At 33.8% G+C, this 19,007-nt stretch overlaps 1 protein-coding gene across 2 annotated transcripts in view; it reads right to left on the bottom strand.

Annotated features, from left to right (window-relative positions):
* ABL1 (ABL proto-oncogene 1, non-receptor tyrosine kinase) overlaps positions 1–19,007 on the bottom strand; it is a 172,958-nt gene that overhangs the window by 42,987 nt on the left and 110,964 nt on the right. The window contains exons 1-2 of one of the 2 annotated variants that reach the window (XM_023494307.2): positions 12,087–13,531; positions 342–518 (exon numbers count right to left, since the gene is read on the bottom strand). In XM_023494307.2, coding sequence (XP_023350075.1) covers positions 342–518; positions 12,087–12,171 — 262 coding nt within the window. In that variant the 5' untranslated portion in view covers positions 12,172–13,531. Of the gene's footprint in view, positions 1–341; positions 519–12,086; positions 13,532–19,007 lie in introns of those variants that run through there. The other variant, XM_031954848.1, reaches the window with a different exon arrangement.

Below are 19,007 nucleotides of genomic sequence, written 5' to 3'. Positions count from 1 at the left end.
ACTAATATGGTCCATTCTAATATTACCCATTTATTCAAAATGTTTTTATCATAGATATGGAGAAAACATTACAATACAGATATAAAAAAACTCTATATCTAGACCAGTTTTACTTTGTGTATTATAAAAGAAACTTCACTTTGCATATTAACAGTTCTATTTTTTAAGCATTAATGTGGCATGAATTTTTTAAAGAAGCCTTTTACTAAAATGATTTCCTTCATTTTTTCCCCTAATAGTTTCTACTATTCCAAACTTTGAATCTATTATTTAAATTTAAAAGCTGTAATTTCTCTGAATTTCGTCTCAAAATCACATTTAGCAACTCACAGTTCTCTTACCTTTAGTTATACTTAGAGTGTTATCCCCACTGGCCACAAAATCATACAGTGCAACAAAAAGGTTAGGGTCATTTTCACTGGGACCAGCAAGAAGGTTTTCTTTGGAGTTCCAACGAGCTGCTTCACTCAGACCTTGTGGCTCAAAATCAGATGCAGTTACTGGCCTCTGAAGAGCTTCTGAAAGAGAAAAGGGGAGGAGGTAGGGAAGGAAAGAAAAAGAGAGGAAAGAAAAGATGAGAAGTGAAAAAATTGGAAAACAGAGGGAAAACAAAGCTAATTTTACCCCCAGGTGCGAAAATAAAAACCATTTGCTTTTCCAACACATTTGAGTTCAAATAAGATCTCCTCTCTCAACATCTGTGTTCCTTATGCATTTGGAGTAAGATGGTTAAAAAAAAAATCCCTTAATTTATTTTTATAGTAAAATACTAAGTACTTTCATTCCTAGATGCTTTGGTGAAGCTACTTAGATTCTATTTCTGAAACAGTTTATTTTCAAATTCACAATTTCAAAATTAATTAGTTCAAAATCCAAATAATCGATCCTCATTGGCCTCTGACATCATTTACATGGAGTGAGGCCATCTGTCTGAGAAAGATATCCTGCTTATATCCAAGATGCTTCCAAAGAAACATCAGCATAGCTCCCTGTAATATATATTGATCATTTCATCTCCATTGACATTTGCAATCTTTTGATTGCTCTATGAGAAGTTTTTATAAATTCAAACCAACATCAACAAAATCTGAAATGTACATTTGAATCTAAAGAAGCAGAAGGAATCCTGCCAGAAAAAAAAAAAAGATAAGAGGCAATGTAACACCATGAACAGAGAACTTCTTGATTCTGGAATTAGAGAGTTTCAGTTCAAATTTCCCCTCTGATATTCATTATTGGTATATTATCTCAATCTCTTTCCTGCTCAGGGCTTTCTTTAGTTTTGTCATCTGCAAAATGATGGCCTCTGAGTGCTTTCAGCTCTGGACTATATATTTCTAGGATCCTATACAGAAACAAAATGTTTTGGTTTTTTTTTTGTCATAAAAAAGAAACTATATTCAAATTTTTCACTTCTTTGCATCAAAGAATACCAAAATATCACTTGCTAAGGAATAATTCTAATTTTTATATTTAATTCTACAGACTGCTGGATATGCTCAACTCTGACCCAAGCTTATCTCAGAATAGGACTAAACCCTCACACCCATTACTCTGAAACAAGTTGGGACTCTTTAGAATGCAAAGAAACAGAGATAAGGGATGGATGGGGACATGGGGAGAAAAGTCTTAGTTTTGGATTCTGGACTCATCTATTAAGCAAATCTTCAAAGATGGCTTTTTTTTTTAAGAATAAAAAAGTTTTCAGTTTGTATTCTCCCCAGATCTTGTCATCTCACTTTATAAATCATGAAGGTAAGAAAAGTAGAAAAGAAACATGCCTCATTTTAACATTAACATGTTCTAAATTACAGAATAGTCCCAATGATTATGAAGTAATTGTTCCTTTAATATATGTTATAGGTTTTGAAATATTAAATACAAAGTTAACTGAGTAATATTTATATTAAGAGATAAATGTTAGCCCAAAATTAGATATTTATATTAGAGAAAATATAAGCAACGAAATAGAAAAGCTTGCTCCTGAAGTGGATAAAAAGATTAACATACACAGAATCTCATTTCCTATTTTAAGAAACACAAACATCACTATTGCAGAATTGCAGAATATTTAAAGTCAGGTAGACCTGGGTTCAAAACGTGTTCTCTGGGTGACTCTAGGAAAGATCCCAGACCTTAAGACCCCTCATTTGTAGAATGTAGTGATGAATTAAATGACTCCCAAATCCTTTCCAGATCTAAATCTATGATCCTAGCACCCCCATAGCATCGTGGGTGGAACATAACCTGGATTCAGTCTAGGAAGATTTGTGCATTCTCTTGAAATCAAACTAAAACCCTGACAGGAGAAATGGGTTTTGTTTATGTTTTTGTTTTCCTCAAATGATACTAGTAACCTCTTTACACAACACTGAAGATGTCTGGGTTTTATAAAAGAAATTCCAAAATGGGGGAGGGGCAGATGAGGAAATGATTGAAAAACACCTGGAGTCAGCAAAATGTAAATGATAGCCAGAGAACAGCTGACACTTCAAAGTGCTGAAGAGAAGTGCTCGGAGGGGCTACCCCCAAAATGGAGAGAGATGCTGGGAATTTTAGGCAATAGGATATAGCATTTCATAGGAAGGAAAGAGCCTCCCACTGCTTTCTGATTCAACAGGAAAACAGGAAATCCAAGGCAGTCCCCCAATTTTCCTTCTCAGATTCTTCCTTACTCCACAAATTAATGACTGAAACCTAGTGGGGAAGATTACTTTTGACTGCCTTTGAATCAGAATACTGGAATAGAGCCATCAACACAAGAATCCTCCATTTAATTCCCAGTCCAGACTGATGTCAAAACTGACTCACAATGTACAAATGCCAAGTTTCTTGCTTCATTTCATAACAAACTCCACTGTGAAAGCTTAAAAATGATCACCACTTACAAAACAAAAGTTAAACAAAATATACAGAAACCTTGTTGCTTGCTTATTAATATTGTTAGTTTAGCTGGTAAGTAACTATACCACAAAAAAAAAGTCTTTAAATGTTCATTATTATTCTTGTACATTTGAGAAAACAGCAGAAACAGAAAAAAAATTTCTCTTTTCTTCTTCTATTAGATGTTGGAATATTGTGGAAGTTCCTAAAAACAAATAAATTTTAATAGGTATTATAATTATAAAAGGGTAGCTAAGTGGTACAGTGCTTATAGTACCAGTCCTGGAGTCATGAAGATTCATCTTCCCAAGTTCAAATCTGGCCTCAGACACTTACTAGTTGTGTGACCCTAGACAAGTCACTTAACCTTGTTTGCCTTTGTTTCCTCATATGTACAATGAGCTGGAGAAGGAAATGGCAAAGCACTTCTGAATCATTATCAAGAAAATCCCAAATTGGGTCACAGAGTCAGAAGCAATTAAAAGGACTGAACAACACATTTATTAATAGTTTCTGGTTAATAAATAAATTGTCTACAGTCTCCTTGAATCCCTTATTTTAATGTACATCATGATCATATTTTTCAAGGAGCCTGACTTTGAGGGCAGAACAGCAAAGTGGATAGACAGCCTAACTGAATCAGAAAAACCTGAGTTCAAGTTCTGCCTCTGACATACACTGGGCACCTCTCAGTGGCACCAGACAACCCTTTAAGCCTTTAAAATACAAAGACAAGCTCATCAGCTACAAGAAAAGAAATTTCTCATCTGTGTTCCTCTGAGAAGTTGCAGGTTTTAAAAAAAGTTAGATTTCTCTAATCACATTTAAAATTATTTTCAAATTTTCATTCTTGCACTATAATGGCTTTCATCTGCCAACAAAACTATAAACCTGAACCATCAAACACACACAAAATATATCTGTGACAAAATAGTCCCAAAGCGCTCTAATAGTTCAATGAACCCAACTGTAAACACATTCAAAAATTCAATCCGTAACTATCCCATCAATTCACTATATCTGGAGGTGGACAATGTGAGTCCCATTCTAAAAGAACATGTTGGTTGGGTTTGGAGTTTTGGGTTTTTTTGCTTTTTAAAAGCAATCCTCCCATACTACATAATAAATGCTTCTCTAAGGTTGTCTTGTGAGTCAGTCAGTGATCAGAGATGTTTATAAAAAGTTCTCAGAAGAATATTTTTGGTCTAGACTTCCAAGACTTGCTATTTAAGCAAATACTAAGGAACGACAAGGGAAGTAACCTTCTTATAAACATCGATGGCTAGCTACTTCACAATCCCTGGGGGGAGAAAAGTCCTCCAACTCCAGGAAAAATATCCTAGAAAAGCTCCAAATTTCCTATTGGCACTTTATGCAAAGTCAGTTTCTGCTAAATAATGGGACTTGTCAGCTGTACTTCGTATCTATTCTCATGTTATCCATCTGATTACTCCTTGCAACATTTCAGCATGGGACTAAGGAAGACACAAGCACTGAATGAATAAGGTCACATTCCCTTTAGTTTTGCTCACATTGAGTTATTTAAACACTTACCACTTTGCCCTTGTTAGTTCCTCATGGGCAGCTCACTGTTTTCCTTCATTTCATCAAATATCTGTATTTTAAAATCTATAAAATAGATCCTTCCAAGAAGGAAGAAGGTTTCGTGTTTTATTTAATACTCTGTTCCAGGTTGGTGAGATCATGCTTAGACTATTCTCAAATCAGTTTATAAGTATCTATATAAATTTTTATAATTTGAGCTTAGAGTAAAAACAGCATTTCCCATTATTTGAATTTACTTAGTATTAGCCAGTCTCTTTATGCCTGGACCATAATGCAGAGATCATTTATGTACATTCTGTCCAGTAAATTAATTTTACATTTTTTAAAATGGCAAACATATCTAAAGTGTCTCAAACTAAATACTCCTAACTAAACCTAGTCATACCCTTAACTACTCTTTTAAAACTATTATTTGGCTGATTCCTTCTTAAACATGTAAGGCATTTTGCTGAGTGTTAGAAGGAAAGGAAAAAAGATGGTATAATTCCAGTTTTGGAGCCTGAAATCTAGATATTAGGGAGATAAAATTAGTATGAAAAAACTAAATAACAATACAACTGTAACAGGGAAGTCACAAGGCAGGGCATGTGCCAAATGAGTGGTATAACCATAAAAAGTTAAAAGGGAGAAGGGAAGAAGGAAGTACACTGAGAACTGAGAAGACTTCATGAAGGATTTAAGAACTTGAGATTGAAAAACAAATTTCACTTTTTTTTTTTTTCGGATAGAGAAAAGGATTCTAAGATTGGTTCAAACGGCACTTAGCAATCTACAATATTCAGAAGTATTTAGACCCATAATATCTAACCTTGATTTTTTTTTGGGTGAGAATGGGAAATTAGGAAAGAGAAAATAAGCCATATTGAATGTGAAAACCTACAGAACGTTTAAGAGATATAGTTTGTTTTTCTCTAATACATATAATAATTACACCTGGATGAAAAATACTTTGAGGCAGAGGTTTTGACAAATGTGCTTCGATGTAAAAGATTCAATTATTTCAAATTAGCCCCTTCTTTTTTGGTATATAAACCAATACTTGCTAAAGCCTTTAAATTTCTCCTTCCTTAAGTAGATTAACTGTTAACCCAGGAGTTTTGTTTACTGTATTTATTAAGTGAATTAAACTTTTTGGCTTACATATCATCCTAGTTCCATGGAAAAAATAAATCTGTATTATTAGTGATGGAATTGATAATGTACTGTTTATTCAGGAGCAATTAGTATACTTAATCAAGATAACACAATGCCATGTGGTAGAAAGAGCATCAAACCAGGTCATCATGTCTCTACTCTGCTACTTATTAGCTCTATGACTTAGGTGAGTCACTCAATGAAATTCAACTTTCCTCATCTGCTAAACAGAGATAATAATGCTTGCCTACTTCCATTGTGAAGATGAAATAAAACAACATAAGAAAAGTGATATAAAATTATAAAATAATCTTTAAAAATCATTTCTAAAACTAGCCATGCTACCCAACCACCACAGCATAAAACTCACTAGTAAAGCAGTCAATAATTACTAGGAGCTATAAACAAAAACAAAAGACAGAACAGTATGTCACCAAATAGCTACTGAATATGTGAAAGGAACTCTGAAGTTATCTTTGGTACCACAATAAAACACTTAAAAATGAGACTTGTAAAAGAAAAATAAATTTTCACTTGTTTCAAAAAGATTATGCAGTTATTCAAAAAATTCCCAATATTTTACCATAAAATTAAAACTAAGCCACACTATGTAAAACCCATTCTAATATGCTTTTAAGTTAGGTACTTATATATATAAATATCAGAAAAAGTAGTGGATATGAAGACAGAGTTGAAATCCTGGCTCTGCCACTTAGTATCTGTGTGACCCTGATCAAGTCATGTAACCTTTCCTAACCTCAGTTCTTCATCTGTAATGTGAAGAAAGGAGATTAAATGATATTTTGGGTTCATCCATTCCAGCTGTGATCTTTAGTTGCTCTATGGAGGGCATAAGGCAGGATGTGAGAAAAGACCCTTAAAACACAACTATTTTATTAGGGTGACCCAATTAGAGCTTGAGTTGGAGTCAAGTTGAAATAGTCCTTATCTAGCCACCAGTTTGTGAATTCTGGCTGTTATTTCCTGAAATATATGAAAATATTTTCATTCTGCCATAAACCATTTGCAAAGGATTAAAATCAGTTCTTCCTTATGTTAGCCATATGATAGTTTGAAAGCATGTATTACATATTTCCTGCTCTTTCAATGTGGATGGTAGTCATTTGGGACTTCATACACTGGGGTACCAAGGTCAGTGATTACCTTGCTTTCAATTTCTAGTGTCTACTGTTACTAATACTTAATTAAGCTCATTTGCCTAATTCAACTAAACTTCCATAGTAGCAAGCATTTCAGACTCTGTATCTTGTCAATTTGGGCAACAGAGTAGCTCAGTGACTAGAGCACTGGGCCTGTAACCAGGAATATTCAAGTTCAAATCTGACCTCTGACCTTTACTAGTCATGTGATCCTGGGTGAGTCACTTAACCTCTAGTTGCCTTAATCTGCTAGAAAAGGAAATGACAAACCACTCCACTCTCTTTGTCAAGAAAACTCCATGGTTTTGGTTTGGTCCACGGGGTCACCAAGAATCTGACACAAATGAACAACTTGTTAAATTGACAACTTGTCGATACATGGTTTTGCTTTAAAATAAAACTACAACAACAAAAAACCTGAAACTGCAACTTCAACCATGTGAAGGAATCTTCACCTCCTACCCCGGCAGATAGAAAACAGTGAGGATGAGTAACTGTTCTTCAGCTTCTACTCTTGGCAGGGTTACCTGAGGTACTGGTTAAGTAACTTGTTTAGGTTCACACAGTCAATCTGTTACAGATAGAATCTGAGCCCAGGTCTTCTGGATTCAAAAGGCGGTTCTCTATATTAGGCAAAACTGTCTCAAAATCCACTTTGAAATACAATTATAAAATTCCATGATGCTCAATATAAGTTTTGTTTCTTAGATTTTGGCCTTGACTCTGGTGAGGGCCAAGTCTTAAGTAATGGGGCAACCATAAATGCAATACAATGATAAAGGAAAAGAAAATCCATAATTTTTGGTTATATTAGAAGATGGTTAGCCCCCATCTAACTTTTGGACTAAGATCTGCACTTAGATTGAAACCACACAACTTTCCTTTATCACAATCCTAAAAAGAAAAGCCAACAGGCAGCAAGTATGGTTTTACTGGCTTCATTTTAAAAGAGCAGACCATCACAAAGTCTGAACATAAACACCAGCTAAGGCATATTATAAGGCAAAGAACCAGACCAGAGGTCAGAAGAGAGGGAGGGAAGAAAGACTCTCTCTCTCTTACATAGAGAACAACAAAAATTTCTTACTTTTTGAGTTGAGAAAATAAAATTTTAAAGTAATTTGAATAATAGTAATAACTCAGAAAAGACTCATTTCTTCTCCAGTCCAAAAAAATAGACCTTAAGCTCTTCGGTCTGTTATTCCTAAAGGTTTAGGATTAAAAGTGCAATTTATTAATTCAAGGACACTCAATTTATTGTTTAACTCGGGGATGTGTGGGTAGAGATGGAAACAAATCACTTAAAAGACAATATATAAATGCATCATTTGGACATCAGTATTTGTAGTGGGGGTTTTTTTTCGAAGTTTTTTTTTTTTCCCCTTCTCCTTATTCCAATTTTAAGGACTGCATTTTCCACATTGGAGTGCTTTAATTTCATATTAGGAAAGCAGTTTGTTTGAATTACCCTTTCAAATGTTTGAGGTTTGTGGAAGTGTCTTAAGTAAGGAAGAAGGGAGTATCTAAAATGTGAAATGTAGACCGATGTAACATTTTTCCCATCCCCAGCTAAAATATTTACCACGGGGAAAAGTGAGGGTCAGGAAAGGTAGGAAGCTTTCTAGTTTAAAAGCAAGGACAGGAAGTGTTAATTATATGCATCAAAACTAGTCTGAAATCATTTCTACTGAATGCCATATGAACAATTTAGCTCAATTCTGAGTAACTTGAAAAGTGAAAACTTTAATGTCAATACTGCTAAATAAGAAGGTTAAAAAAAAAAAAAGCCCTACTATATGTTTAAAAACCAGAGGAGCTACAATTCTATATATTACCTTAAAATCTGTATAGCTTTATGGTTTTAAAAAACATTTTCACAAGCAGTGTTTGATATCCTCAACAGCCTAATTTGAGAAACAGAACAGATAATATCAAGATTTGACAGATAAGGAAACTGAGACACCCCCCCCCCCAAGGGGAAATGATCTGTCCAAGGTAACAGTGACAGTAAGTAAATGAGAGGTGGGGTAACACAGCTTGCTCACTTCCAGCTCAAGCACTCTTTCCACTCTCCTTAGCACTCCCAGGGAGATGGTGTGTTCTTAGGGAAAAAAATCCAAGTGTTCCAGGACCATGTGATGGAAGGAACTGTGAGAGGCATAAGGAAGCCTGGATTTAGGTCCCAGTTTATCAACAAAATAGCTAGTCAAGAAACCTTGAGCATTTCCCCTTTGGGGACTATTTCCTCATCTAAAAAGTGATAGGACTAGGTTAAATGTTCTCTACAGATCTCCAAAAGTTCTAAGAACCATTCTAGCTTTAATACTCTAAGACTTCATATCTTTGTGATGATGTCCAGAATTCCTAGCAAATAGCAGAGACTTAATGTTTGTTGACTGACTGACAGATCAACAATTGGCTTTCTCACCAGTAAAATTAGGCAATTTCCCTAATTTTCTCTGATATTACATAGGAATTTCCTTTAATTAAAAAGGCAACATAATTTAGAAAGAGATACTAAGCAGTGTCTAGCAAACAGTAAGTGCTTAGTAAATTATATTGTTTTATTTTGAGAAATGTAATTGTGCTGCTGCAACCATATGACAATAGCAGTTAATTGTAAAAAAATTGAGTTTAAAGTAGTCCTTTGTAAAAGTGTTTGCTATGTTCTTAGTTAGTTGAATTGCTATTAATTACTGATTTACATAATATAAATATATCAAATAGCCACTCAAGTTCATGTTCAACAAATTTAAATGGTGAAAATTACTCAAAGTGTGAAAAGAAAAAATTTCTAAATTTCACTAGAAAAGTGGCCAGAACTCAACAAGGCTTAAATGACACAAAGATAAAACCAATCCTAGATGCCATGAAGTTGAGCAACACAAATCAACTGCTAAAGGTGCACAATTTTTACTGGCATTTTCTGGCATCAGTCCATTTCTGAGGAAAAGTGATTCACAATAATAATAATAGCTCAAAAGAACATTTTTATTTTGGAAAAAAATTTTGTTTCGATAAGTGGTATTTGCTTTACCTGTCACAGAGAAGAAGTGAAACATTTGATTGTGCTCAACTTTATCAATTAGTAAACTTAAAAATACTTCTAGGCCAAGCAGAGAATAAAAAATTCAACTAATAGTTGTTCTTTGTTTGAACATGCATGAAAACATATTCACTGTAAGAATAATTATGTGACTGACTGGAAACATTAATGAAAATGCAAAGGTAAAATTACTTACTCAGCTGTTGGCAACTGTTTTTCCAAAGTAACTAATGACCTTAACATTTCTTAACTTATTATCACTGAGATTTAAAGTCTCAAATCAACTACAAAGACATGAGTTCCAGTTCCCTATCTAAACACAGTACTAAAATATGAGTATCTCCTGAGAATGAATTTCTAGATACCTGAATTACTCTTATAGATGAAGCAAACAATATTTACTTAGGCTTAAAGCAATATGTCACCCATAAAAAATGTTTGTTTGTTTGTTTTTTGAGAGAATGTTTTTCTTTTCTTTTCTTTTAACTTATGGTACTTATTGAAGATCAGTAAGATATTTCCAAATTCTAAAGTTGCTATAAATCAGAATTTCTATGATACTAAAATTTCCAAATCAGGAAATCTGGACAGGATTGTTTAATTATTATACAGAGAAATTTTCAAGTTATACAGAAGATGAGTGTCAGAAGACTTCAGTTTTACTTCATTTCCACTGAACCTCTGGCTCATCTGTGAAAAATTTTTTTTGACGAAATACTTAGTCTCAAAAGATTCTTATTATAAATAAGAATGAGTAAAAATGTTTCCTGCTATTTGGAATACAAATATGATTTTAACTCTAAGATTCATTAAACTTTAATAGAGAGAATAACCATAATCACTCAAAACAAACTCTTAGATCCAAATAGACCATCATCTTTAAAATGCTGTGATTTTTCTATTTGTCTGATCTGCAAACTCCTTCTTATAATATAGCATGCTTACAAAAACATCAACCTAATAAATGAAATAGCTATGCTCATCTTGATTTTTTTTAAAATAAAAATAAACATTTTTCACCCATTTCACCAGTATTTAGAATCTGAAACAACATACCTAGACTCCATAGATCCCTACGGAAGGCAAGCATTAAGAGAGAAAAAAACTAAGTCTAGCAAATAAAGGAAGCCTTAATTTTCATCATAAATTTAATAGAAATACATCTAAAAAATCAGAAAATTTCATAGGCTCTAACAAAATTCCACTTTTACAAAAAGCTGTTCTCTTTGCTACTTAATTCTGTTTTAATCAATAATCATTTATTAAACAGTATATTCTGGACATTGTAATATACTTTGGGGATACAAAGCTGAAAAATTCCACCTCCACAGATCATTAACTCTCAACAAAATTAAAATCCTAAGATTATGTCTAAGAGCTGAAAGGTACCTCAAGCAAATACATCCTCTATCCAATTCATGACTTAATGGCCGATACAGTATTGTTATTTCCAAAATCCTGTGATAATGAAATGATTACTAACGGTCATAATATGGCCATCAATTTTCACACAGATGTTAACGCCATACTAGCTAATATTTACTAGGCTTTTTAAAGCTAAAAGACGAAAAAGAAAGAAAAGGAATGAGCAGGGGATAATTGGGGGAGGAGGGGAGAAACAAAGGTGAGAGAAAGACAAAAGTGAAATGTTCCTGCTACTAGGCCTTGTTATTGAAAGAAATATGAACAAATACTTTTCCCCAAATACTTTGACTCATTTAGAATTCCTTTCTAGCATAAGAAAGTTATTCTTCCAACCAAATTCACAGCCTGTAGATAAGATTAGGATGAGGTTTCCCTCATCTACTCTTGAATGATCAGAAAGAGCACTTCAAATTCTGCAACCATAAATGGTATAGCCATGTCCTCCTGGTAGAGGAAGCTTAATGCAAATCACATGTTTTCACAAACATGGATTCACACTTTTAACAGGCAATTCTCTATGAATAGTTAAAATTACTCAAGTTTGGCAATTTGACAAGCCGATTATCACGTATACTTTAGCAAAACTTTTTCATTTAAAAATCTTTGCCAGAAACTCCTCTGAAACAGCTATCATATCACAAATTACAATTCTTATTTAACTGAAATGATTATAGGAACTAAAATCCTTTCTTACTTTATATCCTGAGAGGCTATATCCACACAATGAAGTTGCTCTTCTCACAAAGCATGGGCTGCCTAGGGAGAGGCCTAAGCAAACGGATTCCAGACTTCAGGAATCCAGCCCCCAAGGCCTTCAGAACCTGAGCCGGTCTTTTGAACACAATTAAAAGCTGTTAGAGCCTTGAACTTACCTTCCAAATAACAGCTGGAGGAAGAGGAAAGTCCCTTCTTTGACTTGCAACCCACCAACTTCAAACAGATCTCCAACATTTTCATTTGTTAGAGAGCGTCCTTGGTATGTGTTTTTCCTCCCTCCCCTCCCTGTCCTTTTTCTTGGACCAGTCTCTCACATAAAAATCCTTTTGAGAAGGCTAAACAATCCAGCACTCTTCCTCCATTGTGCCCATGTTGCCTGTAATTTAAGTGGAACAGCTTCTTGTTCCTTTGCGGTCCCTCTTTTGGCGGGAGGAAAAAAAAAAAAAAAAAAACACCCTAACAAAGTTAAGGCAGTTATTCCTTATGGCAGCTCCCAAACTGCCATCCGCCCCTCATTCTCAAGCCGTTGAACACTCAGTAAAGCCAGAAAGAAGTGCTGGGTTAAACTGCCAACAAAGGGCCCCCTTCAGGCTGGGGCTGTCTGACTTCATGACATCAGGCAGGCTAGCAACGCCCACAGAAGCTCAAGTGGGTGGATTCTTAACTCCTTCATTACCTAACACATAGGGAAAGTCAGAAAACCACCAGACTTTGCTTAGCTTTCCAGCTGTCCTCCAACTTCTCAAAATTTGTTGCCACAGTGTGTTATTACTTTTCCCATGGTGAAATATTCAGCTGTAATTAGAGACAAACTTCTAAGACAAAATGAAGCAATAAAAATTGTCTTAATACCTTAAGACCACCACACTCCAAAACCAACAATTTAAAAAAATCAAATCTAGATTTTCTAACCATATGCTTGCTCTAAAACTTGATGTGTTGTGCTTGCTTTTGTGAGAAATATGCTGAATGACTTCAGGCCAGTTAGTAATACCAATATTTATAATCTAGTCCAAATCCTTTATTTTATAAAAAATTTGAGGGTCAAAAAAGTCACACAGGTAAGTACTATCTTAGTCAGGATTTTAACTCGGGCACTCTGATTTCAAATCCCAAATTCCTTCCACTAATCCTCAGTGCCTCTCGTTTGTCTCATCTCTGGTGTAACAGATTTCTAGCATATGTTAGAATATTTCCCTTTTATGAAAACTTAAAGCTAAAATGGCAATCTGTTAACTTAAAAATGAAAACCAATTCTTTAGTTTAAAAATACTGATCATAGCATTCTCGTTAATGCAGTAATCCATGCTGTGGAGTGTCTGCTTTCTCAATAAATCTGAAACACTTTACTTCTTAAATTGTCTTCATGTCATCTTGAGGTTTCTCCAAATCTCTGGCTTGGGAATGCTGCTGCATAAGAAAGAATTCCACTCAAAATCTTATGCCAAAATACATCCTATGTCTCAAGAATGCTGTTGAATAATGTAGAAATTCCAGTGGAATTATTTCTACTAGTGCCATCAGTGAAAGCTAATTCAATGAATATCAGAGGAATGAATAAACATGTTTATTCTATTTATGCTTTAATATTTTACATCTAGGCACTAAATTATTTTATTCTTCTCACACCTAGATTAGGTTTATATACTATTCAAAATAGTAATAAGACACATGAGAAGGAATCTGACATCATATGATGTCACATTTTTGAGTACTTTTGTCACATTTTGGATTTTTGTATGGTCAAATGGATGAAAATTTGCCCCAATATTACTGCTACTATCAACACAACCATCAGCATCAAATAATAAATAATGTAATTTCTATTCTGCAGAATAAAATTTAAAAATAATTACACACATACACAACCACCTAGGGAGGGATATAGTAATATATCCCCATTTTACAGATGCACTGAATTTTATTTATTTGTTTGATTAATTCATCTGAAACTGAGGTTCAGAAAGATTAATGACTTGTTTAAGATCACATATCTACACAAGTGGGAGTCAAGACTTAAGCACAAATCTCACAATTCCATGTATAGTGGCCTTGTCACAACAATAAGCTGTCTCCTCATTCTATCTCTTTGGGGAGTTTTTGTGTTAAAAGATAATGCTGTGATAATTATAGAAATATGTATAGAAAAAATGCACATGTTTAACACATATTGGATTACTTGCCGTCTAAAGGAGGGAGATAGGGGAAGACGGAAAAAATTTGGAACACAAGATTTTGCAAGGGTGAATGTTAAAAATGATCTATGCATATGTTTTGAAAATAAAAAGCTTTCATAAAAAAACAAAAAAAAGATAATGTACAGCAGTAGTATAGATGCAAAAAACATTTTCAATTATAAAGAGTATAGATAGAAACATAACATTAACAACAGCAAAATTCTTGATAGACTCCAAATTTCCTTTTCTTTAATAATATATTTTTCTTTCTAAATGTCATTCACTATATATCAGAACAAAAAGCTCATCATATCCTTCTCTTCTGGTAGATTCCATTAATTGCTTTGGTTAGATACCAGGGCTGAGGGAAGGGGGTAGCTTTTCAACAGCTACAAGAACACCAGGGTCAAGAAAAATTGACAGCAGCACTAGTCTCATGAAGCAAAGTAATACTTGCTTGCTGCTGAGTGCATTTTTTAGTCTATCTTATAATGACTCAAACTTGGATAAATCTTCAGGGCATCGTGTATATTAAGTAACAAGATCTTCAGTTATGCCTGCCAAAAAAAGCACACAAGAATTCAAGATTGGACTGGATATGGTTTGGAGGGTTAACACTAGTATATATCATGTAACCTATTATTACATACCATTTTAGATTTAAAGTGCTATATCTCAAATCATAGGGCTAATGCTGATAGTGCTCATTAATGGGCACTTATTACAATATTAATGCATCTCTTTGAAGATACAAAAAACGAACCTAAATGCTCTGCTGACATATTACATGTTATACATGCAGATATGAACAGATAGTATAGTGCAAACTTAAATAGAAATTTGAGGCACTAAACTAGTTAAGGATTCCAGCATGTGGTATATGCTGCCTGAGAAAACCACATGTTAGCATCATCTATGTTATTCTGAATTTTTATTTATTTTGTTAAATATTTCATAATAACATTTTAATTTGATTTGGGACCCTTATAACTTGCCATTTGGCATTGGCCCATGGACCTTGTATATGACACCCCTTAGGAAAGCAGAGAAAGTGCTAGATTTAGAATCCAAAACAACTGACTATATGACTGGCAATTCACTTTACCTCTTTTTCAAGGCTCTGTTTCCTCATCTGAAAAATGGGGATAAAAAAATAGTACCTCCCTTCCAGGGTTGGTATAAGGATCAAATGACATAAAATATGTAAAATGCTCTGTAAACCTTAAATCACTAAATGGATATTAGCTATTATTACTAGTAACAAAAAATAACTTAAATTACTAAAATCCAGTCTTCGATGTCTAATATGAAAAGTTATAGTCAATATTCTATTATTCAAAGAATACTTATGTATCTTTATGCTCGGATCTTTTCAGGTTAAGTCATAAAACTATCAACTGCCTTTCTTTGTATTCCCTAGCACTTAGCACACATCAGGGCACATAATAAATAATAAATGTTTGTTGCCTATCTGATTAATCAGTCTGAAAAATCATTCAATGTACTGTCAAGAAATATTCAAACTCTTCACATACTTCCCACTACCAAATCAATCCAACATATTCCACTCCAGGTCTAACTAATTTGATCTTCCCAAACAGCTACCTCTAATCTCTTCCTAAGTATGAAGGCACACCTAAAAAGGATTTCTTTCAAATAAAGCCAGACAAGATTGTCATGAACTATCATGAATATCCTGCTGATAATATGTTGTATCTAGATTGGAAGCTACATTTTCTTTAAAAGTAAATTTTATTAATATCTTTTGTTTTAATACATTAATATCTTGATACTATACCATATGGAGAAGCCACTTTTTAAAATAAAATTTTATTTATATCTTTTCTTTTTACATAGCATTTTTTGGCTATATATTCCCAAACCCTCTCTCAAAGAGTCATTGCTTATAATAAATAATTTTTTAAAAGGAAGAAAAAAAAAGTTTGACAAAAAAAACCAACATATTTTAAAATCTGATTTTTTTTATGCTGAATTCTACCTTCTCAACTCAACCTACTATTCCAACCCATCCCCCTCTAGCTCCATACATTTCTGCAAAGGAAGTGGGCAGAAATGTTATCTTTCTTCTTTAGAGCCAAATTTGGTCATTACAATTTTATTGTATTCAGTTTGAATTGCTTTGTTTTTTCAATTTACTATCTATTCTCTCACACAGACACACAGACACACACACACACACACACACACACACACACATCTATCTTTCCTGGTTCTACTTACTTCACTTTGCATTCATTCATAAATCTTACCATGTTCTGCATTCACTAGGTTCATAGTTTCTTACTATAAAGTGATATTCCATAATATTCATGTATCACAATTGATATAACAATTCCCCAATAGCTCATCTACTTTTTCTAGTTCTTTGCAACCACAAAGAGCGCTGTTATTTAAAAAAAACAAAAAATAAAACTTTGGTGTTTGCAGTGTTTTTCCCTTTTTGCCACTGATTTCTTTGGAGTAGATGCCTACCAGTCTCTCAGTCAAAGCTTATGAACACTGCAACCATTTTCTTTTTTTTACACAATTATAAACTGCTTTCCATACAATTGTGTAAATTCACTTTCACCAGTAGTGCACTAGCACTGCTTGTATTTCTATGATCCCACAACAAAGACTATCCATTTTTTAATATCTTTGACAATTTAATACATATTTGTTGAAACCTCAGGGTTGTTTTGGTTTATATTTTTAAAAAAATTGTTAATGATTTCATAGATTCATAAGATCATGGATTTGGAGCTAGAAGAGACCTTAAAGCCCATGAATTCAACCCCTCATTTTAAAAAAGCACGGAAACATTAAGTGATTTGCCCCTACTGATATAACATTCAGATTATCTGAGGTGGATTTTGAACTCAGGTTTCCCATTCTAGATCCAAAATGTTCTCTACTAATCCATGCTGCCTCTTTGGCATATTCTTTCATATAGTTGTTGTTAATAGTTTACAATCATTTTGAGAACAATTTGTTCATATCCTTTGACCACTGACATAAAGGTAAAGGCTTTTTTTGTTCTTGTGTTTTTCTGTTAAATGTCTATATATCAGACTTTTATCAAGAATGATGTTAACATGTTTCTCCAAGTAAACTACTTTCCTTCTTTCCTAATTGCATTTTATTCCTGGAAAAGATTTTCAATGCCATCTAATCAAACTATCTATTTTATCTTTTACAATAACCTCTATCACTTGTTTGATAGTTTATCCTCTAAAGACATGTATGACCTGATACAGTATGAAGTGTGCAGAAGCAAAGAATAATGTAACCAGAATACTGTATTAAAAAAACAACTTTGAAAGACTTGAGAACTATGATGAGAGCAATGAGCAACCACACAGTTCTAGAAGACTGCTGATGAGGCAGGCTACCCATCTAACAGAATAGTGATAGACCAACCATACAGAATTCTTATCAAAGCAGTTCTTATCAAATAAGGTATTCATACTTAGGTAACTTATCTTTTCAGCCTTATCAAATACTCTGTTACTGAATTCCATTATTTCTGACATCACACTTTAAATAATATATTGATAATTCAAAAGGAGCCCAGAGAAAGGATTCAAAATTCATCAAGAGTAGGAAAATAGGCTTTCAGAGAAAAGACTGGAAGAACTGAGACTATCTGATCTAGAGATAAGAAGATTTAGGAGAAACTTACTGATGTATACCACTTTAGATAACAATTAGAGTCCTAATCTGAACTTAAAGCTCAGAGGTCATCTATTCCAATATGGATTCAAAGAGAAATCCCATTTACAGCCTCCCCTAGCTTAATGAAGAATTATGCAGTGCAGTAGAAAAATCAATGGAAAAGGACCCAGGAGATATGGAAATGGAGATATGCAATATCTAGATGTATATCATGGCACAAGGGACACAAGCTACTCCTCTTCTTCCCCAACCTCCATCTCAGTGCTCTCCTTTCCTTAAAATGCACTGTATTTTATATACACTTTGTATTTTATATATATTCTGTATGATTTTTACAGAGTAACCCAAAAGCATATGGTAAATAGGATGCCAAGATTGGAGTGAGGAAGACTTGAGTTCAAACTCAGTCTTAAACATTTACTAGCTGTGTAATCCTGGGCAAGTCACTTAACCCTGTTTGTCTCAGTTTCCCCATCTGTAAAATGAGGGTAATATTAGAGCTTATCTCTCAGGGTTATTGTGAGGATCAAGTGAGATAATAATTGTGAAGTGCTTAGCATAGAGTCTAGAACATTTTTTTTCAGTTGTATTTGACTTTTTGTGACCCTATTTGGGGTTTTCTTGGCAAAGACAATGAAGTGGTTTGCCATTTCCATCTTCAGCTCATTTTACAGATGAAGAACTGAGGCAAACAAGGTTTAGTGACTGGCCCAGGGTCTCACAGCTAATTCATGTCTGATATCAGATTTCAACTCAGGAAGATGAGTCTTCCTCACTCTAGGCATGGCACTCTATCCATTATACCACCTACCTGCTCCTGGCACAATTATTATCTTTGTATAATATACATTTTACAACACTTAATATAAGCTCCTTTGGGTAGGAATTGTTTCATTTTTGTCTTTATATCACCAGCATCTAGTACAGAGCCTGACACCTTAGTACTTAACTGATTTTTGTTGACTGATTCATTCATTCATCTGTAAAATGGGCACAATTATAATTGTACTATAAAGCTCACAGGACTTTTTGAGTATCAACTAAGATAAGAATTGTTAGGGCTCTAGGTAATTAGAATATTATCTATACAAATTTAAGGGATAAGTATGTACAAGATATATAAAAATAATTAACAGAAAGAAAGCACTGAAATTAAAAAGAATTGGGAAAGACTTCTTGTAGAAGATAGAATTTTGAAGGAAGGCAGGGACGCCAGTAAGCAGA

This window comes from Sarcophilus harrisii, chromosome 2 (genome assembly GCF_902635505.1).
Source record: "Sarcophilus harrisii chromosome 2, mSarHar1.11, whole genome shotgun sequence".
Classification (NCBI taxonomy): Eukaryota; Metazoa; Chordata; class Mammalia; order Dasyuromorphia; family Dasyuridae; genus Sarcophilus; species Sarcophilus harrisii.
The sequence above is the reverse complement of the archived record's forward strand: the minus strand, read 5'-3'. Positions and strand labels throughout refer to the sequence as shown.